A 24,952-nucleotide genomic window follows, 5' to 3' on the forward strand; every position below is an offset into this window, starting at 1 on the left:
GTAGAGAGCCTAAGCCTCTTTTTCGCCAGACTAAACAACTCTAGTTCCCTTAGCTGTTTACAGAGGTTCATAACTATGTGCAAAGCAGGGGTTTTCAGAGCTCTCAAAGAATAACCCATAAAAAAAGGTGTGAAAGGAAATTGTAAGCTTTCTTCACAGAGTCACAGATTGTTGGAGGTTGGAAGGGACCTTGAAAGATCTCTTAGTCCAAACCCCTGCCAGATCAGGATCACCTAGAGTGGGTCACACAGGAACATATCCAGGCAAGCTGCACTTGGACAAATCCATCACTAGAGTAGTTAACATCTTCAAAAATAATTCTTAGGTCAAATTATTTTACAGGCTTTCTGTATACTCTTGCAGAAGAGTCTACTGTTGAGTTGCAAGTGACCTTTAAAAATCATCTAGTTCCAAACATCCTGCCATGGGCAGGGTCGCCTTCCACTAGGCCAGGTGGTTCAAGGCATTATCCAACCTGGCCTTGAACACCTGCAGGGAGGGGACGTCAATGACCTCCCTAGGCAACCTGTCCCTGTGTCTCACCACCCTTACTGTAAAGAATTTCTTCCTAATATCTAGTCCAAATCTCCAGCTTCAATCCATTTCCTCTTATCCTGTCACTACAAGCCCTTGTAAAAAGTCCCTCCCCATCTCTCCTGTAGCCCCCTTCAGGTGCTGGAAAACTGCTATAAGCTCTCCTGGGAGCCTTCTCTTCTTCAGGCTGAGCAGCCCCAACTCTCAAAGCTTGTCCCCATGAGAGGGGAGGTGCTCCAACCCTCAGAACATCTTTGTGGCCTTCGTGTGGACCTACCTCCTCATTACTTGCCATTCAGTGAGGATGTTTTTGAAGATCTTGTCAATGTGCAACAGGAAACCAATAAAGATTTTCAGATGTGCTGACCTTTCTTCTCATTTGCAGCCACCAATTTGGAGATAGGTGGTGGCACTGTGGGTGGGGCGGTGGCCCTGGGTGCAGCACACACGGCTGGGTAATGCTGTATTTTTGTGAATATGATGGTGTATGTGCTGCCAGTCAGTTGGACCTATGTCCACTCTGCTGAACATTTAGTTGAGCTTTGTTCCCTCCTTTTTGTGCTCAAAAAGCAGAGTACTAAGAAATGATGGTTTTAAATGAAACTGTTGCCTGGTCTTATTCCCCTTACCTGAAGGGTGTGTTTATATGTGGGGTGAGGGAATTGTACTTTTCTTGTTACTTGGAATGAAGGTAAAACTGCTAGCAGCTGCTTTTCTGGGGGAATGAGTGGACAGCAAAGAATTTGGGTGGGCTAGGATGTTCCAAGGGCTGGCTGTGTTGCTGCTGGGAAAGCAGGCTCTGTTTGATCTTAGCTCCTCTGAGACCTGAGAGATTTGTAAGCTGTTGCCTTTAGCTGCTGCTTTGATTGTGAGTGCAGAGTGCAGGAACGAGTTTCTCTTCTCAAAACAGAGAAGAATGAAAAGTGTGTGTAAGGAGGCAGGGCAAGGACCAAGGCCAAGTGCAATTTCAGCCAGTGGGAAGGACATAACTGGAAACTTGAGGAACTACTTGCAGAACTAGCTGGGTTTTTTTGTTTTTGTTTTTGTTTTTTGTTAGATAAAAATTGCTTAGGTCACATTTGTGTAGGGGTAGATTGTGGGGCTTCTCAAACACAGCTCATATCGCTTCCTGATAAACATAAGGGCAGTTTTGATGACCCTAAGGCTCTGAAACTCAAATCTTGGGGCAGTGGGAGTGCCACACAGTTGGGATTAGGTGTGGGGTTTGGTTTGACTGATAGGGTAGGAGAGTAGCCTTTCTGTTAAGATAAACTGGCTCGATATATATATATAGTGAGGCTTGGAGGTGCTGCCTGTTGTCCTCCAACTTAAAAGCCCAGTGGAGGTGGATGGATTACTGTGCAAACATGAGCTCCTCCTTGGAAAGGTACTAGAGGAGATCTTGGATATTAGGAAGAAGTTCCTTATTATGTGGGTGGTGGAGTGTTGGAGGTGGTAGAGGCCCCATCCCTGGAGACATTCAGTCAGGCTTGATGGGTCTCTGAGCTGTCTGGTCTTGGATATGATGTCCCTGCTACTGCAGGAGTTTTGGACTAGGAGACCTTTAAAGCTCCCTTCCAACACAGTGTGTTCTATGATGTGTCCCTTCATAGCAAGCGGAATACAGCACTTAGATTTTCCTTGTTGCTTTCATTTGGACTTTAGAAATTCCCTCATCCTCAGTGTGGACACAGGGTCACTACAAGTGGGATTATTCTGGAAAACTCTGATGATGCTGTTTTCTGTTACCTCTGTTCCTCCACAGGGTTTTTGTCAGTTAATCTCCACTTTGATATCTATTTCTTCCAGAGGGAATTGCTTGAATTCTGCAGTTTGAGATGCTTAACAATATAAAACAAACTGCTGAGTAGGCAGCTGAATTAATACATCAAATATTTCCCCACCAGCATTTCTACTGGACAAGAGATAGCACGTGATATGGCCAGTCTGCAGCCATATGTTTCCAATCTGTTTGGCAGGCTCAGGCTATGTATGTTAGTGAGGGTTTGTTTCTTCTGGGAACTAATTTTGGTGGCTGGGTTTTTTTTCCCCATGCTCTCTGATGTCCAAGCTAAAAGCTATGAGAAAGCAGCTCTCTAGCCACTGTTGACCCACATGCTTAAACATTTTGTGGACTCTTGATTACAAGCTTGGAAAATACAGAGTAGTGCTCAGGTGGAACTTGGGATGGGGGCAAGTAGATATGGGTCAGGTTTAGTGCCTAGATTTTGTTCTTTAGTATTTTAGTTAATTAAGGCTTCTAGGAGTTGGGATTCTTCTCAGAGCTTCAGTCACCACAGCAGTGCAATTTAGTGACAGTATCAAGGGTGGGAAATGGTAGTGGTAGAAAAAAATAATCTAGGAATTTGATTATTAGAAGTACTAAAAAATACAACCTCAGTATTTGGTTGCTACAGACCAGTTTTGAAGGAGTTGGGGCAGTCTCCAGACTTTCCTGGGACTTGTAGTAGTGTGGTTCTGTAGCTCCTCAAGCTGTCAAAATCCTTCATGATTTTGCCTGTGGCTGCATTCTTCTTAGAGTACTGTTCTATTAAGATACTTACTTGTCAGAGACATTGCTGATAGTTCCTTGTATCTCTGTGTTGTGTACTTCCTGAAATACTGCTTGGGTTTTGTTTGGTTTTGTTTGGGGTTTTTTTTTGTGATGTGTGTGTCTGTTAGTTTTTGTCTGTTTGTTTGAGTTTTGGGTTTTTTTTTCGTTTTTCTTTTGCAAGTGTCCAGTTGCTTTGAGACCAGCAATTAAAATGCCTGTAAAGTGTCTTTGAACTGTTGCAAGTGTTGGTGCTGAGCAGACTGAAAGCACAAGAGCTGGAGCATTTCTCATAATGTTTGAAAAATTTACACGATTCCAAGAAATGGAATGTGGTGTGTTGCAGTGGAAATAACCAGATTCAAATAGTGGAAAACAAAAAGAAGGGGAAATAAGAGGAAGAAAAATTAGGAGGGGGAAGGAACACACAGAAAAGAAAAAGATTGTCCTGCTCTGTTTCAGAGATTACTGACCCTGGTCATCCTAATGGGAATTATTAACATATCTAAACCTTAAGTTCTGTAGGCATAGGACATAACCTTACTAAGTAATTCCACCTTTATTTTGCGTCTCACCAAAGTTTCCATTTGATCCAGTGTCTTGTCTGACAAGAGCATAAGCATAGGGCACACCCCTCTGCCTGGGAATTTTACTAGTTACTCCACAAGCTGGCTGGAGCTGCATCCAGGACCATCATGGTAACAAGTTGCTGATGGGCATGTCTTCCTTTGGATCTGCAGCTGCAGCACAGGATTGTGGAAATCAATGAAGGTTTTCTGTGTGGAAGTCAAGCTTTCTGATGCTTGAAAATATGGTAGTTGATAATACAGGGTAACAGAATAGTTTGGGTTAGGAGGAGCCTTAAAGGGCATCTAGTCCAACCCCCCTGTAGTCAGCATGGACTTCTCCAGCTGTATCAGGTTGCTCAGAGCCCCATCCAACATGACCTGGAATGTTTCCATAGATGGGGCATCTTTCAATATTTAAAGGGGGCCTGTAAGAAAGATGGGGATAATCTTTGAAGCAGAGCCTATTGTGACAGGACAAGGGGCAGTGCGTTAAAAGAGGGAGATTGAGACTAGATATAAGGAAGAAATTTTTTATATGGAAGGTGGTGAGACACAAGGCTCTGAGCAACATGATCCAGCTGAAGATGTCCCTGCTCACTGCGAGGGAGTCAGACTAGATGACCTTTGCTCACCCTAGTAGGCTTTTAATATGCATGTAGATGTTTTTAATGCCTCCAACATTTGATCAAGATTTTTAATTATTTGTTTAATAACAATAGCTTTGGGATCATTTAGACTTTTTTGAGTGATGACAGACAGATAAGAACATATTTAGTTGCTTAATTTAATCATCCCTATCTGTCAATTTTGTAGGTAAAGAGCAGCATTAAAGAGTGGGACCTCTTCTAGAAAATTACCACTCTTAGCAGAAAACTAGAGAAACCTTTAATTAACCTATTAATTCAAAACTTAAGTGTCCAGAAAGTGTTTTCTGAGCAGTAACAGTCATTACCTCTCATAATTGTGTGCAGTTATATGGACCATATATTTACATATATTTCCCTTTTAGCCAAAGGCTTTAGTTTCTCAGCTTGTTTCCCTCTATCCTGAAGCTTTTCCTAGTGCATTTCAGTTTTGCAGCCACTGCAATTACACTTTTGACACTTCTTAATCATTTGAAGTGAGTGTTACTCTTTAAGCTTGAGAAAGAATCATCAGGGCCATGAAGACTTTGTGTGCTAAGTCTCAGGAGGCTCTGAAAGGATCACTCTGCCCTGCCCCTTATGGCACTCTGCTGTGACAGCTGTGCTCTGTGTTTATTCATCAAAGAAAAGTAGTTACTCACTGTTTCTTTGAGACGTGACTGCTCTGTGTTATGGGGGTGATGTCTCTGTTCTCTTCTCTGAAGTGGTGTTTACTATGCCTTTACTAGCTGGATTAGTAAAAAGCAACTTACGGATATAAATCTGGAAAGCCTTACAAGTAAGGAGTTCATTCCTGGAACCACAGAACCATAGAATCATTTTGACTGGAAAAGAACTTTGAGATCATTGAGTCCAACTATCAACCTAGTACTGCCAAGTCTGCTGCTGAACCATGTCCCTCAGCACCGTATCTACATGTCTTTTAAATACCTCCAGGGATGATGATTCAATCACTTCCCTGGGCAGCCTGTTCCAGGCCTTGACAACTCCTTCAGGGAACTTTTATTTATTTTTTTCCTGATGTACAACCTAAATCTTCCCTGGTGCAAGTGAGGCCATTTCCTCTTGTTCTATCACTTGTTACTTGGGAGAAGAGATCAGCACCCACCTGGTTCAGCCCCCTTTTCTCCAGATTAAACAACCCCAGTTCCTTTAGCTGTTCCTCATAAGACTTATGCTGTAGACCCTTTATTAGCTTTGTCACCCTTTTCTGGACCTGTTCCACCACCTCAATGTCATTTTTTTTGTAGTGAGAGGCCCAAAATTGATCACTGCATCAGTAAAATACAGGAGAATAATGGGATTTGTCGTCATCTAATCTGTCTTTAAATACTGAAATGCTATTTAGTTTTTGCTGTATCCATATCTCTGGAGATCAGTTTACATTGACAGGTACTAAGAACTTCCCTTTAATGAGGAAAAACAGGTTGAAATTGCTCACTGTTCTTCACAATTTATATAAAATTTCTGGGGGTTTTGTGATAAATCCACTTAAGTATAATGATATCCCTGAAACCTTGACTCTTAACTGGAAATCAATTGTATTGCTCACCTGCTTTAAAAACAAACCAAAGAACCCAAAGTTGATGCTGGGGTACAAGTTGCTATGAAGGTTAGGAACTTAATATAATTTCAGAGAGAAAACTGTAATTTTGGAGTCAGAACTATGACATGGTTGTAGCTATTGGGTACTTCTGAACTAAAATCAAGCAAGTGCTGCTTGGGATTTTCCACTAAAACCGAAACAAAATATCCTTTTGTAGGTGTTTACCCAACCTTGTAATAAAATGTTATGATACACTGCTTTTCCTGATCATAGAAAAGTGTTTATATAGTGAAATGAATTTGACTACAGTATTTGTGTGGGAGCTGTGGATAACAGACATATTTTTTTATTCAACAGGCAATCAGCTGTAAAGGTCAGCACAGTATCTCTTACACATTATCCAGAAACCAGACTGTAGTGGTGGAATATACTCACGATAAAGATACAGACATGTTTCAGGTAAGAGACTCTGATTCCCTATCTTGCTTTTCAAGAACACAATGCACGTATTGCAGAGTGCTGCATTATATTCTTCTGGGCAGTCTCTATGTTCTGGGGAGTTTCCAGGGTTAAGCCCAGTTGCATTAATATTGGAACACTTCGAAATGTTGCATTGTCTGCTCTTCTCACACTAGTGCCAGCATCTGTTAATATCCTCACTGCTTTCCCTTGACTCTGCTTTTTCTGCAAGGATACTGTAGTAACTATACAAATAGTGCTGGAAAGAAACATGTCCTGTTTGAGTTCCTGAATAAAGGCAAGAATACACCCTTCCCATTCTCCACTTAAGTAGTATCATGGAATTGGCTTAGTTGGACAAGCACTTTAAGATCCTCCAGTCCAATCATTGTCTAGCTCTACCAAGTCTGGTGCCTAAAACATGTCCCTCAGCACCACATCTGTCCTTTAAACAGCTCCACAAATTGGGGATTCAACCACCTCTCCACTTTTTTGAGAACCCTTTCAATGAAGGAGTTGCTTCTAATATCCAGCCTAAACCTCCTCTGATGCAACTTGATGCACTGAGCCCCACCTTTCTCCAGCCTCCTTTCATGTAGTTGCAGAGACCAAGGAGGTCTCCCCTTGGCCTCTTTTTCTGCAGGTTAAACAACTCCAGTTCCCTCAGCTGCTTCTCAGATCTGTTCTCCATTAGCTGGAGTAAAAGGAAGTGCATAGGAATAGGGGGGGGAGGATAGGGGATAGGTTGGGGAAGGAGGAAGCTAGAAGGGCATATAGAGAGGGGAGTGAAGGGGGGCTGTGAACTGGAGACGACAAACTAGTGATAAACTCTTCCCGAGGGGTTTTGCAAATATATCAAAAGCTGTAGGGGGCTGTGCTGAGTTTCTCTAAGTTGCCAGTTATACAACATGTTTTCACTCTCCCCTGTATGCATTTGCAGTTTTCTGCATCATCTAACATTCTGGGAACTCCTGTTATTTTCCTGTGCAATGTTTATTTCATATATAATAAGCAGAAATTCTCTACAAAATTAGACTTTAAGCTTGGGGGGAAAAAAACAAACACACAAAACCTCTTCCAGTCTAGACTAGTTGAGTCTGTCTTGTTAGTGACCTCTGTAATTAGAGCATCTTATCATGAAGTGTTATCCCTCCTCATTAAGTCTTTCATATGTAGAAGGGTCAGCAGTTGAGTGTTGTTGACAGAAGAGGAAATAGCTCTGTCAAGATGTCCTTGCTTCATAAGGCTTCTGCTTTTGCACTACATAATATTTTTCCAGTGTGACTTTGGAATGATTAAGTCCAAATAGAGATTGAATAAAAGAAGTCTTGTTCATTTGCTGCTGCATGATGGGTCACACAGCCAGAGTGAACTGAAATAGGTTTTTCTGTGTTCACTAGTAAAAGAAAACTGTAACCCATCCTTTTTGGGTTATTGTGTGATACTAGCTTATCTCTGTAAGATGCTTTTGTGCCTTGAGTGAAACATTTTGTTGTTTGTAAATTTTGAAAAGCTGTTTTTGAAAGCTGGAATTTCCCCACTTTGTGTACAATAAAAAAGGAATAAAGAGGAGTTGAGTAACAGCTGCTTCTCTGGTTCTATTACATAGACAGCTCTCTTCTTAACTGTATAGTATCCTGGTGGTGGTTACATCTTTTACTGGGGGGTTACTAATGAAGAATTAGCTGTGCTTAGTTGTCATTAATGCAATATAGCAACTTGAAGTGAGATGTAGCACAGGCAAAGCAGTGCTCCACAGGTTCAAGGTTCAGGTGACCCCTGTCTGAAGCAGTACTTTTAAGTGTTTAAGGATGCTTTGGATCCAAAGCAGTAAGGGATAGGCTGGTTAAGCATAGCATAATGCAGCTAACAACTTATTGTTCCTTGCTCACCTTTGAGATCCACTGATGCTCAGCAGAGGAAGAATTCTCTCAGGGTTGTACCTGGTGACACTTTAGACTGTGCTGCCTGAAACAGAGGCCTGCTGATCTTCCACAACTGGTGTTGGAGTGGCCATCTCTTACTGTCAGAGTACAAGCACAGATTGTGGTTGCCCCTTCTGTCACCTCTCAGGTGCCTGGTGAAATGTCACAAACAATAATTTCAGCCCATGTGCATTAGTGAGAGACTGCCTGTGGTTCAGGCAATTATTTGCCATGCAGATGTTTGTTTTGGAACAACAGGACAAACCACACACCCCCTCTTATAACTGTAAAACTTTTTGAGCTGAATCTTACATTGGTAGAGCATCTCAGTCATTTTGGTGCCACTTCAAATGGCTGATATGTCAGGGTTAAGGCTTCCATGTTGTTGGAATTCCTCTTCTCATTGTTTCTTGAGATGTGTCATGCTGTGACTTGATCTCAGTTTCACCTCAAGCATTTAATACACTCTGTGGCTGTTTTCTAAGGATTGCACTCTGTGCCTAGCCATGAGAGTGGGAAAGAGACTAGCCTAGTAGACTGAGGGGTTGGACTAGATGATCCCCAGAGGTTCCTTCCAGCAGCCTGTGCTTCTGTGAATCTATTGGGTTAGACCTGATTTTCTGTGAAAATCTAGGGCCATTCACAGTTCACAAAAAAAACCCATCACGTTTTTCCTTCATCCACTTTGAGACTCTGTTGTCAGTCAGTTTCTTAAAAGAAAACATGAGAAGTGTTATGTTGGTGACTTGCATTCTGCAGTTTTTCCAGAAACAAACAGAAAAATTTTGAAGATTGCAAACCCTGAGCAGTTTCTCACTTTATGCTTTCCAAGCTTATAACCAAGAGGATGCACGAGTGGATACTTCCTGGGAATGAGGCATATATGGAAAATGTGGGGAGGCTATACAAGAGGCATTTGAAGAAATTCAGAAAGCATTGAAGAGCAGTGTTCAGGCTGTCTAAACACCAATTTTCCTGACATTTTCCATAATGAAATGAAAACAGCCATGTTTTCATGCATATAACTTAGCAGTTAAAATAGCCATGCTTGTGCTCTGCCTGCCACCCCCATGCAGACACATCATTTGTTACCCATGTGGGTTATATGACGGAAGTTCAGATAGAAGTCCTACCCCTTGTTCTTCTACTAGCCTCTTCTTTTTTCAAATAATATGAAGAGTTATTTACAAAGATTACTCTTTAAATGAATGTTTGAATATCTTACTCAAAGCACTAACCAGGAAAGTTCTTGCTGCTTGAAAGCTGGAGGCTTAATGTAATTCTGTGGTGAAGTTGGTGTACAAATGCTGTTACGGAGCTTTGCCTTAGTTACACGCAGATCAGGTCCCTTCTGATAATAAAGTAATAATAAATAATAACAAAGTAATACTAAAAAGAATGGAATCACAGATTCAATCTGGCATCTATATGCAGCAGTACAAAAATCATCAGAGTTTAGTAACCATCCTGCTCCTTCATGGTCTAATTGGCCAAGAATGGTTGATTTATACCTGTTCATACCACCACAAGGAACCAAAACATGTAGCCTGTACCCTAAATAACTACAAGTTTATACAAGAAGCAGGTACATCCCAGAGGAAGAATTGATTATTTTTATGTTGTTTATTGATTGATGATTATTATTATTGATTATATTTTCTTTTTGTGAAGAGGAGCCTACCTGAAGATGGCATGGTCTAATTCTCCTATCTTCAGAATTAAATTCTGTTGAAGTCCAGGAATCTGCAGCTGTTAAATTTTCTGCAGGCAGGTTGTCTGGTTTTGCCTTGCCGTAGAAGCCAGTGTTTTTAATGGCAACTTTTTTGATTGACAGTAGACACTAGCAAATTGATTGACTAGCTGACTTCTACACAGCTTTTAACAATAACCTGTAGTGCAGACTACGGAGGCTGTCTTGTGATCAGTCAGAAGATTTATGGTTTGGTATTGGAAGTAGATTAGTGCAATAATTTATGATACGACACAGTTAACAAGAAGAGTCCCAAAACGCAGCCCAAAATTGCTAGGAAGAAACAAAGCAAGTCTTCTACTCTATGGAGCAAAATGGAAGAAAAATGAGTAGTGAAGTCTGTGATGAGCTGCTTTGCATAATGGAACTAGGTCTGTAGTGACTGGAGTCTGGCAGCACCATCAGATGAGTTAACATTTTTGGTGGATAGATGTTGATAGCACCATGTTCTTCTTTGTTCCCAAGGGGCTTGCATTTCAGGTGATTGTAAACCCTAGATTTTTATCTGATAGGGTGCACTAGGGAATTGCCATGCTTTGAAGGCCACTTAAAGTAATTTCTAGTGATGAAATATAGCACAATACATGAGACTGGAAGGCTTTCTCAACAGAAGACAAACCCAAATATTGAAAGTATTCAATACTGTATGGAGGGACTTGACACAAATGAGATAATTGCTTTGTAGCTTAAAATATTACACATAAATGCAGAGATTTTAAGACCACATAAAAGCTTGGTAGAAAGATTTTAGCGCTTATATCCAAACATACTTGGATTTTATGGTGACTGATCAGTATCATGTGAAGAAGATTCGTAGCAAAGAGTTGTGTGTTTTGTCGTCCTTCAAGTGAAAGTAAGGCAGGTTTAACTTTAATTGTCTCTAAAAGCTTTTAGACTGATTGGAGAGACTGCAGCAGGCAGAAACCTGTTAGGAGTGAACTTATTTCATGTTGGATATTGATGATCCTTTGAGAGACTTCACAGACAAATAGAGAATAGTCAGAAGTTGCAAACAAGCTTCCTGCTGCTGGTTGGGGCTGACTCTTAGCAGGATTTGCATTGGGTGGGAAATAGAAGCCTGGCAAAAATGACACTGTAAAAGCAGGAAGAATATAGCTTTACATTTTAATTTCAATTTGTCAATCTACATAAATCAGAAACATCCCATATTAAACCATTTCTAAACTCTGTCTCTTGGATAGTCTAGTAGTCATTTGATGTTCTGTGAAAACCTGAAGTGTATACTTTTAGGTTATTTCTACTATTTCCTCTGCACTTTACCTGCAGCAAGCTCATCCCATTTTATACACAAGTTGAGACCTGTGACACAAAGAAAGTAACACAATGTGTCACTTCAGACATGAACTTTGACATGTGTTTAGCACTGCTCAAACAGAGATAAAGCAGAAGACAAGTACATGAGAGATCCCTGTACTGTTGCTATCAGTTCACTTGTGGCAAGGGTTAAGTATTAGTAATATCACTTTTCTTGACCCTTGAGTGATGTTTCTATACAGCAAATGCAGTTTGCAGATGTTTGTTAATAATGGAGCCATATGTATCTTCCACAGCTGCCTTAGAGTCCCTGGCTCAGGTTGCCCAGAGTGGTGCTGGATGCTCCATCCCTGGAAGCATTCCAGGTCAGGTTGTCAAGTTGAAGATGTCTCTGCTGACTGCAGGGATTTTGAACTACGTGCACCTTACAGGTCCCTTCCAATGCAAAGTGTTCTGTGATTTCAAATTAGTGATTCCTTAATTGACAGAATATAGTAGTAAGTAATTTGCTGTGGCTGGGTTATGAGCTGGGAAGGTGATAATACTGTCATGTCATTGACAGTACTCTCTCAAATAATTAACTGTAGCCTCTGCTGGGCAAGTATTTACATCAGTAGTAGTAAGTGAAAATTTGTCCTGTCAGTGATGACCTTCTGCCTGGGACAAATGAGAAAACTGAGATTAGTCTAAGTCTGGATCTTGCCATCCAAGACTTCAGGACACAGTAATTTACTCATGTCACCAGCATTAACTTGTCAAAATTTTGGCCTTAATGTTTGATGATTTCTATGGCTCTTTCTAATAATATATATATTATTTTTATTTTCCCCCCCCAGGTTGGGAGGTCAACAGAAAGCCCTATAGACTTTGTAGTAACAGATACTATTTCGGGAAGTCCAAATAACGATGAAGCCCAGATTACGCAAAGCACCATATCCCGTTTTGCCTGCAGGATTGTTTGTGACAGGAGCCCACCATATACAGCAAGGATTTTTGCAGCTGGATTTGACTCATCTAAAAACATATTTCTTGGTGTAAGTACTACTAATTATGTACAAGCAAACTCTGGTGTTTTATTCTGTTATTTTTAAGCCTCAAAATTTCCTTGTACTGGTTGATAGCTTACGCTGTCGTTAGATGTTTATTGCTTCAGTGTACCAGCTGCAGTGTTGAGTAGAAACTGCACTTTTATGTGCCTGATTTATTACCAGCATGGACTCATGGTCATGATTGTCTTTTAACAATGGAGCTCTACTTCAGTAAGTATTAGTGGATTTTCTTTTAGGTCTGTTTGATACATTCTTGATAGTCTTTGTGAATAAGCTTTTGTTGCAGTTCTGAGTGCTGAAGGCCAAGGAGCTTATCGGCGGCATTGTGGAAAAGGCTGTGCCTGTCTGACCTTTGAGGCCTTAATTCTGACCTGGCGTGCAGGCAGAGGCACTCAACAGGGTTTAAAAACAATATTTAAGGACGAATTAAAGATGCACAAGCAAAAGATCATAGAATCATAGAATGCATTGGGTTGGAAGGGACCCTTCAAGGTCATCTTGTCCAACCCCCCTGCAGTGAGCAGGGATATAGAATCATAGAATGGTTTGGGTTGGAAGGGACATTAAAGGTCACATAGTTCCAACCCCCCTGTCACGGGCAGGGACACCTTCCACTAGACCAGGTTGCTCAAGACCACATCCAGCCTGTCCCTGAACTCTCCTGAGAAGGAGACATTCACAACTTCCCTGGACAGCTTGTTGCAGTGTCTCACTACTCTCATTTCTTCCTAATATCCAGTCTAAATCTCCCCTCTTCCACCTTAAAGCTGCTCCTCTTTTTTCTACCACTACAAGGCCTTGTAAAAAGGTCCCTTCCCAGCTTTCTTGTAGGCCCCTTTCAGGTACTGGAAGTCCCTCTTCAGGTACTGACAACTTTAACTAGATGAAGTTGCTCAGAGCCCCATCAAGTGTGACCTTGAATGTCTCCAAACCTGGGTCCTTCACCACGTCTCTGGGCAACCTGTTGCAGTATTTCACTACCCTCAGTGTAAAGAACTTCACTCTAACATCCAAGATGTTACCACCCTGGCACATGGTTTAGTTTATGGGTTTGGTAGGTGCATGGTGTGTTTTCTGTGTGTATGTGAATCTGTGCCTATGCACTGCATGACCAGTGAGGAAGTGGTGTGTTTTAGCCAGGGCCAAAAAGACTTTCATGTGTAAAACTTCAGTCCGTAACCTTTCAGGCAAACTCGTTTTTTGGTTTTTTCCCTGGGGTGGTTGTCATGTGCAGGAAAAAGCAGCAAAGTGGAAAAACCCTGATGGCCACATGGATGGATTGACAACTAATGGGGTGCTGGTCATGCACCCAAAAGGAGGGTTCACAGAGGAGTCTAAGCCTGGAGTTTGGCGGGAAATCTCAGTCTGTGGTGATGTGTACACTCTCCGGGAAACCAGATCTGCTCAACAGAGGGGGAAGCTGGTAAGTTGAAAGTAAACTGGTAATTGAAGCAAAGCAAGGGATACTTTTGTTTCCCTGGGATTGAATGGAGGCAGTCATGGGCTGACTGCAGAGTAAGAGTGTTGTTCCTGGGTTGTGGGCACTGAAGCCATTGAATTATATGTGTCACAGTAGACTGCGCTGCTTTTCTGTTTACCTATACAGAACGACACTTAAGATTTCTGTTAGTGTCACATTTCCAGCTGAAATAGCATGAAGTGTGAAAGCTAAATAAACTTTGCTCTTGAATCTCCATCTCTGAAATGTTCTCCTGGGGCATGGGGACATCTGGAAGTTACTGCATGGGGAGCTGTCTTTTGCAGTACTGTCTTGACAGGAAGAATCCACCTGCATGCAAAATAAATTTGGATAATACAGCTTGTTTGATTTACCTGCTACTAGGAAGATAAGAGAAGCCCTGCTAAGGATATTCCTCTTTTATCCTGTGAGGCAAGATGGACTTTGCATTCACCACAAGTGAATGATTTTGGCTGCAACAGAGATCTGTGGCATACATAGCCAGAAGAGCGGTTCCCATGAAAGCATGTATCCACTTTTCATAGAAGATAGAAGGGAATTCCCATAGCTATCTTGTTCTTTCCCCTTCCCAAGATCTGTGGGGCCTACAAAGGAGAATGCCATAATCAGTCACCCCTTTATCTTTGCCCTGAAAGTGGGGAAGTGCAGAAACTACTGCCATATCATGGAATTGATAGAAGTAACCCAGAAAAATACAGAGACATCTATATTTCCAGTTAGGCAAGTGAGCTTCCCCAGAAGTCCTCTTTGTCTCTGGGTAGTTGAGAATGCTGTCCTGCCTGTGCACCTGGAAAAGCCTGTTCTGCCCTTTTGGTAGGGTTCAGGAAGTGAGAGGATGTTCAAGGCACATCTTCACAGCAACTGAATATTCCCCTTTTCTTTAACTTTGTCATCCAACTACTAGATCTTGAAGACTGAGAAAGGGTGCTCTACAGGGGTAGACTATCCTTCCTTCTCTTCTTGATACCAAAGTGGCTTTTGTGCACTACCTTGAGCTTCCATTAGAATCATAGAATCAGTCAGGGTTGGAAGGGACCACAAGGATCATCTAGTTCCAACCCCGCTGCCATGGTCAGGGACACCTCACACTAGATCAGACTGGCCAGAGACTCATGCAGCCTGGTCTTAAACACCTCCAGGGATGGAGCCTCAACCACCTCCCTGGACAACCCATTCCAGGGCTTCACCACTCTCAGGCTGGATGTGAGGAAGAAGTTCTTCACCGTGAATCTCCCCACCTCCAGCTTCATTCCGTTCCACCTAGTCCTATCACTACCTGATAGCCTAAGAAGTCCCTCCCCAGCCTTCTTGTAGGCCCCCTTCAGATACTGGAAGGCCACAATAAGGTCACCTTGGAGCCTTCTTTTCTCCAGACTTGATTGTGTTTGAGGTATCCCAGACACTCATCCTTTGCCATTGGCTTGGCAGAAAACTGGCTGCTTAGAGGATTCAGGAAAATGGAGTTTGGCTGTTTTGTTGTTCTTTCAGTAGACAGCCTGCAGTACATAAATTGCTTTGTCACTTTAATGATGGCAGGCGAACATAGCCTCAGGGACTGGGACAGATGATGTTGCAATTGCACCCTTTGTAAGTGGTTAGCAAAGCACCTTTTTAGGGCTGCTGAAGGAAGGCATAGTAAAACAAATAAATCCCCTTCCCTGCATCCAAAGTGACTTGAATTCTCATTTAAATAAAATTACCTGGCACACTGGCATTGATGTGATCAGTATTCGCTGATTGGGTTCATAATACCAGTGCACACTGTATAACGAATTGAACACATTGCATAGGAGAAAGCTTTTCTTTTTTTTTTTGGCTTTGCTGTTTGTGAAGGAATTACCTGAAAAAAAAAATTCATTGAATCAAGACTTCTCTCATCTCTTCCTGAAATGCCAGATTTTCTTCTGCTGCAAGTACTTTGCGCTGGTGACCTCTTACCTGTAGTCTGTATCTATGTGTTTTGTGCAAGGATGATCCACAGTTAATCTGTGAATTTAAACTGGATTAAAATGTAAAAGCCAAACTGGTTGTCATTCATAGTATTCTTAGGCAGACATGATTTCATGTCACCTACTTAACGTGTTTGTTTATATTTGGGTATTTGTTTTGCCTTAGTGATGTTCTCAAGGTAATTTCTCTGTATAAAGCCAGGCAGTAGATCTGTTTTCCATTTTAATTTGATAAAGAACCTCTTTAATGTATATTTATCATTACTGAACTGGTAGCAGTAGCACAAGTTGCTTATGTGTTTGTGACATTAAAATAAATAATATTTCAGCCAAGTACAAAGTGTCTGGCATAATCCCTTGAAAATGTTTTAAGTACCTGCTTTTAGTCAGATGAGAGAAGCCTTTAAGCGGTGCACATTGGGGCTATATTTGCATGGAATACCTCATTAAAGGGCTTAACTAGTTGGGGTGGCTAATTGTTCAGAAGCTGAGCCTGTGTGGCTTCAGCTGCAGAACTTGTCACTTGAGAAATTCAACTGGTAAGTCACTCTGCTGTGATGATAATCTATGCAAGTACCTGTGCACCTCGCCTTTGTCATTTATCCCCAATGTATTCCTGGAGCAGTTTCTCTGTTGAGGAGGTACACTGTGGGAATTCATGCTTCTGCTGAATGTTTTACCCTTGCCACAAGCCAAAAAAAACCCCCAACAAACAAACAAAACCTCAAAACCCCACCCAAACAAACCCACATCCCAAAACCTGAGTGGCAGGACAGCTGGTCTGTCATGGGGAGTCCAAAAAGGAATTTTTGCTGCATGAGCAGCCTCTGCCAGCCTACATGGGCAAAGAATTCCATGGGCACATTTGCTAAGAATGGCAGATTTCCTCTTCAGTTTATCATGATTTACAGAATCCCAGAATGGTGGGAGGTTGGGAGAGACTGCTGGAGATCATCTAGTACAACCTCTGCTTTAGCAGGGTCAACGACAGCAGGCTGTCCAGAGGAGGAGATTCCACAATCTTTCTGGGCAATCTAGTCCAGCACCCTCAAATAAGTTTTAACTCATTTGCAGATGGAACCTCCGGAGTTCCAGTTTGTTCCCATAGCCCTTTTCCTGTCACTGGGCACGGCTGAAAAGAGTCTGGCCCCATCTCTTGACCCTTGCCTTTTAGATACTGATAAGCATTGATGAGATCCCTTCTCAGTCTTCACCAGGATAAACAGGTCCAGATCTTTCAGCCTTTCCTTAGAAGACAGGTGCTCCCTAAACATGACAAAGGCAAACAGAATATTAGAGATAAAAAGTGGCATGCTGAGAGGTAGGGGGTGTTTGTGAAGAAATTAGAGGTTACATATTTTTCCTGAGTAATTATAGGCAAGAGAGAATCTGTGATAAATAGTGTTGCCGTAGCATGTAACAGCTGAACATGTAGGACCTCCTCTACAAAACACAGAATGAGAGACTGATGCTGATTATAGTCTTAAATATGGGAAGAGACAAGGGAAGGATTTGGGCAAATAGGGTGCCACAAGGAAACAATAAGATAAAAATCAAGTACCTTAGGAAGGGTAATGATTGGTAGGACTACATGCTAGCAGAACTCAGTCATCTGTAAAAGCTCTCAGACTTAACTACTTACCCTTGTGTTCTACCACTAGGTAGAAAATGAGACCAACGTACTGCAAGATGGCTCTCTGATTGACCTGTGTGGAGCCACCCTTCTGTGGAGAACGGCAGATGGACTGTTTCACACTCCAACTCAGAAACACATCGAAGCCCTGCGACAGGAGATAAACGCTGCCAGACCACAGTGCCCTGTGGGCTTAAACACTTTAGCGTTTCCCAGTATCAACCGTAAAGATGTGGTAGAAGAGAAGCAGCCTTGGGCATACCTCAGTTGTGGTCACGTTCATGGCTATCACAACTGGGGACATCGCAGTGACACAGAAGCCAATGAGAGGGAATGTCCTATGTGTAGAACCATTGGCCCCTACGTGCCTCTCTGGCTTGGTTGCGAAGCAGGCTTTTACGTGGATGCTGGTCCTCCAACCCATGCTTTCACCCCCTGTGGACACGTGTGCTCTGAGAAGTCTGCAAAATACTGGTCTCAGATCCCACTGCCTCATGGTACTCACGCATTTCATGCTGCCTGCCCTTTCTGTGCAACGCAACTGTCTGGGGAACACAACTGTGTCAAGCTAATTTTTCAGGGCCCAATTGACTGAGATCACTTGGCGATGACCACGACAACATTTTCTTTAACAACTTACTGTGAAGATTTTGCCACTAACTCTAGATTTTACCTTTCTTTTTCTTTTTTGTAATCTATAATTTGGGTGGTTAGGGTGGGGCTGGGGAACCAAAAAGGAAATCATGAGGGGCTGTGGTGGAATTGGGATACATTGATACCTGGAACGTGACAGATATCAGTGGTGTTGCATGCTCCAAAGCAGCATTTTCATGAAGTCTTGGTCGAAATGTAGTATATTTGTAATCTTTTTATTAGCACCCTGGGTCAGACAAAGGTGTCTTAATGATTTTTTTAAGCTAAGAATTTTTAATGGAAAGGTCTTTTCTTCTGAACTTTGACAAGCCTTTAAAACCTATTTTTCAAATCTAAACCACACAGAATGTACCTGTCTTTAATCTGCAACATAATTTCACTTGAATCTTCTCTCAAGGAACTAATACAGAATGTGTGAACAACCAGAGGTGAATGTTCACTAGAGATAATTCGGTATGTAAGAGAAAAATTAGCTGCTTAAATTGTAAAGTATAAAAGCTATTAAAATAGTCCTTATGATGTAGCATCAGCTGGCCAAAAAGGCATCAAAGATTACTTGAAGCTGAGGAAACCCTGTTTGCATTGATTTCCTTTCAGTGTACTAGATACCCACTGTTCATTATGTATGGTGTATGGCTGATTTTCTTTCTTTTTCTTTTCCTCCCTGTGTAACCTGCATCTAGTGAAACTGCTTTACTTTTTTGTTTTTTCCTTTTTTCCCCCACACTTAGTTCTGTGTCTGAAGCCAATGCTCTGTATATGTCTAGTCTGGCCTTTTTTATTTCTGCTTAACTTAGCTTGCCCTAACTGCTCCTCGCCTGCCCAGGGCCAGTGGGTTAATTGAGATGTAGCAAGCCTCTTAAAAAAACTGCATTAACGAAGGGGAAGGTTTAGGTACAGCTTACACAGAACTTACTACACGGACCTGAATTCAGGAGAGCACTTAGTTGATGTTTTAAATATAAGCCCACAGATGGGACTGTTTAGATTCTCAAGTGCTTCAATGGATTGTGGTTATATGCTGTTATGTTTTGAAATAAAAAGAGCAATTAAAAATAAATACTATTTTTTTTAAGCTCGCTTGCTAGCCAGAATGCTGTAAGGAGAGCATCATTTCTAGTTCAGCTGAGTGTTTTGCTTCAGTTTTCAACTTGCTGCCATCTGTCACCTTTTTTTTTTTTCCCCTGCAGATTGAAATGTGTTTGTATTCCTTTTTTTTTTTTTTCCCCTCTTTTCATTCTTTTTTTTTTTTTTACCCCTTAAATGTTTGCAAATCAAACAACATTCAGATGTCATCAAATATATGTGCCAGGGTGGTACATCTGAAGTGGATCACTTCTGACCTTTTTTTTTTCAGAGAGCTGGTAAATGTTTACTGTGGAAATAATTAAATCAGAATTTCATATGAGATATACCCCACCCACTGCTAGTGTCATTTCATACCGAATGAGAACTCTTTGATTTGTGGTGGTTTGTGTTTAGGGTTGGGTTGGTTTTTTTTTTTGTTTGGCTCGTTGTTTTGGTTTTGTTTGCTTTTTGCTGTCTGTACTCTTGGTATCTGAGGTATCAATCTATCCAAGTTTCAAAAATAAATGGTAAAATAAATAGAATTCGGGAGAAAATTGCAGCATCTCCAGCTGAAATTGATCCTTCAAGCTCAATTCTGTTTAACCAGCTATAGCTTTTTGCTATATTTGTGCCCTTTGTATAAATACATAATTTATATGATTTTAATATATTCTGTATATATATATATATCTCCTTGAATCAGCCTGTTCATATTTTGGTTGTAAAATTGTTTTATAGTTAACCTTATAAACATTTTACATGTCCCAGTTGCCAGTGGTGATGGGACGTACTTTGTCTGCTGCTGTTTTTAATACAACTTTGCTGTGTAAATGGGGAGCATTTCAATAACTTGACAATAGCTTTTCTTCTTATGCTTTTGCTGTTAAGGTTTTTGTTTTTCTGCAGCACTTGCTCTAAAAAAAATCCCAAACTGTACCATTTTTATGCCGCTTTGTGATGGGATGAGTCTCATTAACCTAAAACTATATGCTTCTTCCTAGTGCCTTTTCAATGAGATCCTCTTGTGATTCCATATTCTGAGTCCCTACTCCCACAAGACAACCTTGTGGCTAATGTTCATCAAGAGTGGCAGCCCAACCAGACTGGGGAGGAAATGCCTTTGGCCTTCAATTCCTTGTCATGGTTTCTGTCATAAACATGAAGGTGCCTCTTCCTTGTTTCTTTTTCAGTACAAGTTCCTCAGGTCCCATATGCATACTGCAGCATTTTTTGTATTTAGCATATACCTCATCTGTGAGAGGCAGCCTCACCTCTTCCTTATTGGACTCTGTGAAATAATTCACTTTGTTTCTCCCAAGAGATGGTTTGAGAACACACTTTCAAGACATGTTCCTCAGTGAATTAAGGCCACGAGCCACATGTTAAGGCTGAAGGCCTGAGTTCAGGAGCAACATGTCCAACAGCTTCACAGCTCTGGGCTGGCAACTGTATTGCTGAGCTGGTCAGGACTTGCATGTGTAGTCTCCATCTGAGCATAAATGGATTGCAAACATGCAGGTTCTTTCACTGTTGCAGTTTAATTGCTGCTTCAGGGCTTGATACAGCTCTGCCCTGTGCAATGCGAGAGTAGAGTGTCAGAGGAGTCGTTGCTGGAAACATGAGCACACCATCTGGCTCTGGTGTGTTTGGCTCACATGAAATTGAAGACTGGCTGATGGTTTGTATCCAAGGGAAGTGTCTGAAAAGACTGTTTTAAGTGAGTTGTTTTTTCTCTTGCTCTTGGCTATTCTGTATAACACAAATGCTGTAGGAAGGAGAACTCTATCTGGGAAACAAAGTTCCACAGTTCCTTTGCATGAATCCAGGTACTTTGCCATGACCCAGTATTCAAACCCGGGGCGAGTCCTGTAGAGCTGGATTTTCTGGGAAGACAGAAGTATTTTTCTCAAATACTGTTACCACATATGCTGCTCTCCTGAAATAATGAACCACTTGGCTGCTAAGCCCTGTTCTCCTTTCTTCCTCCTAGTAAACACACACCTTCACTGGTCTTGTAACTCAACAGGAGAAAGTAGTTTCTGGATAAATAAGACTGATTCTGTTTGGAGTGAGTAAACGTGAGAGCCATCCTCAACCTTCCTTTTGAAAGTTTGTATCACCATTTCAGTGTTTTGATGACTCTTGCACACCATTTTAGATGCTGGCAATGTATTCTGTAAAGATACTTATTTTTTTCCCCACCTGTTACGACTGATTCTATTTGAATGCTTCAAAATGAGCTTCGACTGCGTAACTTGCAGCTAAAAGTATTTCTCTAGTCAGATCATAAAAAAACCCACCACCCAATAATAAAAAGATGTCTGTCACATCCATGCTCGCTGGAGCTGTAACACTGCCCTCTTTGCTGGAGGCTTAGTGCTGAAGTCTCAATAGGCGTCTCAGCGGTAAGAGTCCTTCTTGTTTTGGATCGTGGTCCAAGATGTACAAAAGAGTTGGCATGATACTGCATTCTAATCACAGATCTTTTTCAAGTGTGGCCACTTTGTGCCTCAGGGTACAGTAATAGTGCAGTACTGGCAGAGTAATTGGAGGAGGATTTATGTTTTCTTTGTGAGGGTGGGAATGTAGCTCAGAACAGACAAAAGCCATTGTCAGGTTGGTTCCAGTAGGGACAGACCCACCTTGAAGCAAAGACGTGCCAGGAACTGATCAGAAATGTGATTGTGGCTGTTCCTGCCTTCAGACCTGGTTTGTGCTCTAAAAAGGTTATCCTCAATTTGTTAAGATCTCCAGGAGGACATGGAAAGGCTGTGATCTTCCCAACATTCCTTGGTGTTTTAATAGCAGTTCCTGGAATCTGAGGGTTCAGCTTCTGATCTGAGTGAGGAGCAGAGGAGCTGAGTGTATTGTATTGAGGAACTGCAAGAGTCTCTGAATGGAACCTCTTTTTTAACTCCACTGAAAAGGGGTTGTTTTCAACTGCGGTAACTCTCCCTTTAGTGCTGTTGCAGTAGCTGATTGCATTGCTCACCATGTTTTCATTCTTCACAAGGAGAAGCTTGCTTTCACAAACCCGTCATTTTTCTGTTCATCTGGCTCATAGCCTTGATGTCCTTTTGAGGTCAGAGAGCTATGGGAGGCTATCTGGCCATCACAAGACCTGACAGAGGCGTTTAAATGCATTGTTTTGTGTGGTAGGAAAACTGACCTGGGTTGGCTCCTGCTCTTGTTTAGATCTGAGCTACAAATACTGAGCTGTGCTTGTTCATTCTCCATAAAGGAACACTCTGTCACGGGTAGTTCGGTCTTTTTTCCCCCCGAGTCTGTTACTAACGTGCTGTGCTACATGCAAAGTGGGTTGGACAGGTAGGAGCTGTTGATCAGAACAGGTAGGAACAGAAGTTTGTGAGGTGTTTGAGCCAAATAGGTGTGACTGCCCAGCTATTGTGCAGTGTTCTGGCAAAGGATTCCTTCCCCTTCTCGTTTGCTCAGGTTTCAGCCTCTTGTTAGTTCTTGACTTCTCTCACTTTTTATTTCTCCATGTAGTTACAGGTAAAAATGTAAATATAGCCTGGAAAGAAAACAAACAAGCTTGCTTATCTCTTCAAGAGGAAGAGAAATTTGAGTTGCAAATGGTTTATATGGATTTTGCTTGGGTTTTTTTGTAAGCACTCTTCACAACCCTTCACGCTTGGTGTTCTGAGTTAGAAAGAAAGACTTAGAAGGCAAGGCTGTATGTTTTTGGGGGTGGGGGGTGGAGAGGGGTTAGTTTCTAGGATGAAGTTGCAGTAGTTCTGCAGGCCCTGTGCAAGCCATGTCAGCCTTGAAAGAATAGAATCAGTGTTGACATGCAGTGAAGGTAGAGCTTTACTTTGTGTTGATCAATTTTTGTTTGTTGGCAGCAGAACAAAAATACAAATTGTTTGGACAACCAAACCACAGGCTAAACTGGTGGTGGTTGTCAAGGTTTTCTCTTAATGGGGCACATTTATACTTCCCTTCTGGGCAAGCCAGTCTTGGAGTCACCTGGAAGTCCCGTCTCTTTGTGTCATGGTGATTAGGGATAGGTGTCACTTTCCTCTTGCATCAAATACACAATGGAGAGGCCGTAGCAGGCTCGCTCTTGTGGCACAACCATAGGAAAAGTCTGAGTGACCCAGAGAGCCCTGTATGATGAAGTAGTGATGTTTACCTTCAAGCAGTGTTAGCAGCTGTTTAAACTTCTGGGTTTATTTGTGAAATGGGTCTTTTATACCCCACGTGAAATGGCCTAAAAGAATTTCTTTGCTGTTACACCTGTGGAAGAACAAGCCATTTTACAGGAGAGAGGGGAAAAACCCAAAAACAAAACACGAACAAGCCAAGCTTAAAATAATTAAAATATTATCCCAGTCTTGTCACTGACTCCTTCCATTCCCCCCCTTGCCCCCCCACCAGCTGGTTTGATTTGCACAAACATATGAATAACTTCAAAACTAAACAGCGTTTCTCTTCTCCTTTTATCCTCTTTCTTCTGCTCCTCAGCAAACTGAAGAAAGACTAAGCCTTTGATTGAGGATTCTTAGACATTCAAGGTAGCGGAGTGCATTCAGGTGTGAGTGCCCCCAAACTTCAGTCAATTCTCCTCCCCGATTTTTAGATTGAACTGTTTGGTTTTGATGCCAGCTGCCTTCTTGTGGTGTTCACATAATTGCTAAATAAAAGCAATTTCCAGGAATAATGTGCTTTGTGACTCTTAAAATTGATTTCCATAATGGTAACGCAGCGTTTTGTTTCCATGTGTGCCTTCAGCCCTTTTTGCACGCGGTCCCTCTGAGCGCATAGGCTTCACATTTTAAAATGAATTGTCAGCCTTTTTCTGCTAAATAGGAGGAAAAGAAAATAAGGTTGGCGTGAGCATAGGAAAGGGAAATAAGGACATCTGCAACCTTCTTGGTGTGTGGTGGGCTGCCAGCTTGGCTGTCAGGCTGCCTTGTAATTGAAGACTGCTGGATACTTTCCAGGGAAGATGGTCCCAGGCAAACTGGAGAGGGGGAAGCATTGTGTTGTTTGTGTGTAACTGTGTCCACCTTCCAAGACGAGTAAAACCTCTTTTCTCTGGGACCATCACAGTCTCTATAGGTACCAGCTTCATTTCAGGACGTGTGCTCCAAGTAGAGCTGGACAAGCACAGTACAGATCTGGTCCGACCAGTCTCTGGCCTGATGGGTTGTGCTGGGGAAGGTTATGTTGGACATCAGGAAAATATTTCTTCACCAATAGGGTTGTCAAAGCCTGGAACAGGATGCCCAAGGAAGTGGTGGAGTCACCTTCCCTGGAGGGATTTTGAAGATGTGTAGTTGTGGTGTGATATGAATTATTGGTGACTTGGTAGTGCTGGGTTAATGTATGGACTTGGTAATCACAAAGCTATCTTCCAACCAAAATGACTCTGTGGTTCTATGAGGTGTCCTAGGAGTAGTAGTTCTGCTGCTATCAATGGTGGGGAGAGGTTTCTGCTCATCCTTAGGAGATGAGCCTCAAGGAAGAAACAAGGACTGAGGAAGCACCAAAGAGCATTCAGAACTGTGGTGGTTGGTGGTGTCACCGAAAAGCTGAGAAGAGAAGCATCTCTGCTCATATCCTAAAGCAACCCTATAATGCACCTTAGTGGTTACTTTGTGTGAGCTCTTCATGTGGAAAGTGCATTTCGTATCTGTTCTACCAGCCAACACCACACCACCAGCTTGGGGTTTATTATTTAACTCTAGAGCTTTCAGTCTGTTCTCAGTTCCTTTTATGCAAGAGAACAGGAATAAACCTCATCCTAATGATCCCATTCCCTTGTTGCTTTTCTCCTCACTCTTTCAGCTCCCTGATTAAAGATGCTGTGACCTCTTTTCGCTCTCTGCGGAAGAGAGGGTGG

At 41.9% G+C, this 24,952-nt stretch overlaps 1 protein-coding gene across 2 annotated transcripts in view; it reads left to right on the top strand.

Annotated features, from left to right (window-relative positions):
* Positions 1–18,031, top strand: part of PELI2 (pellino E3 ubiquitin protein ligase family member 2) — a 79,790-nt gene extending 61,759 nt beyond the window's left edge. The window contains exons 3-6 of one of the 2 annotated variants that reach the window (XM_054161687.1): positions 6,202–6,303; positions 12,090–12,287; positions 13,537–13,725; positions 17,393–18,031. In XM_054161687.1, the coding sequence (XP_054017662.1) occupies positions 6,202–6,303; positions 12,090–12,287; positions 13,537–13,725; positions 17,393–17,959 (1,056 nt within the window). In that variant the 3' untranslated portion in view covers positions 17,960–18,031. The remainder of the gene's footprint in view (positions 1–6,201; positions 6,304–12,089; positions 12,288–13,536; positions 13,726–17,392) is intronic. The other variant, XM_054161688.1, reaches the window with a different exon arrangement.
* The last annotated feature ends 6,921 nt before the right edge of the window (positions 18,032–24,952 follow it).

This window comes from Dryobates pubescens, chromosome 5, assembly GCF_014839835.1.
Source record: "Dryobates pubescens isolate bDryPub1 chromosome 5, bDryPub1.pri, whole genome shotgun sequence".
Classification (NCBI taxonomy): domain Eukaryota; kingdom Metazoa; phylum Chordata; class Aves; order Piciformes; family Picidae; genus Dryobates; species Dryobates pubescens.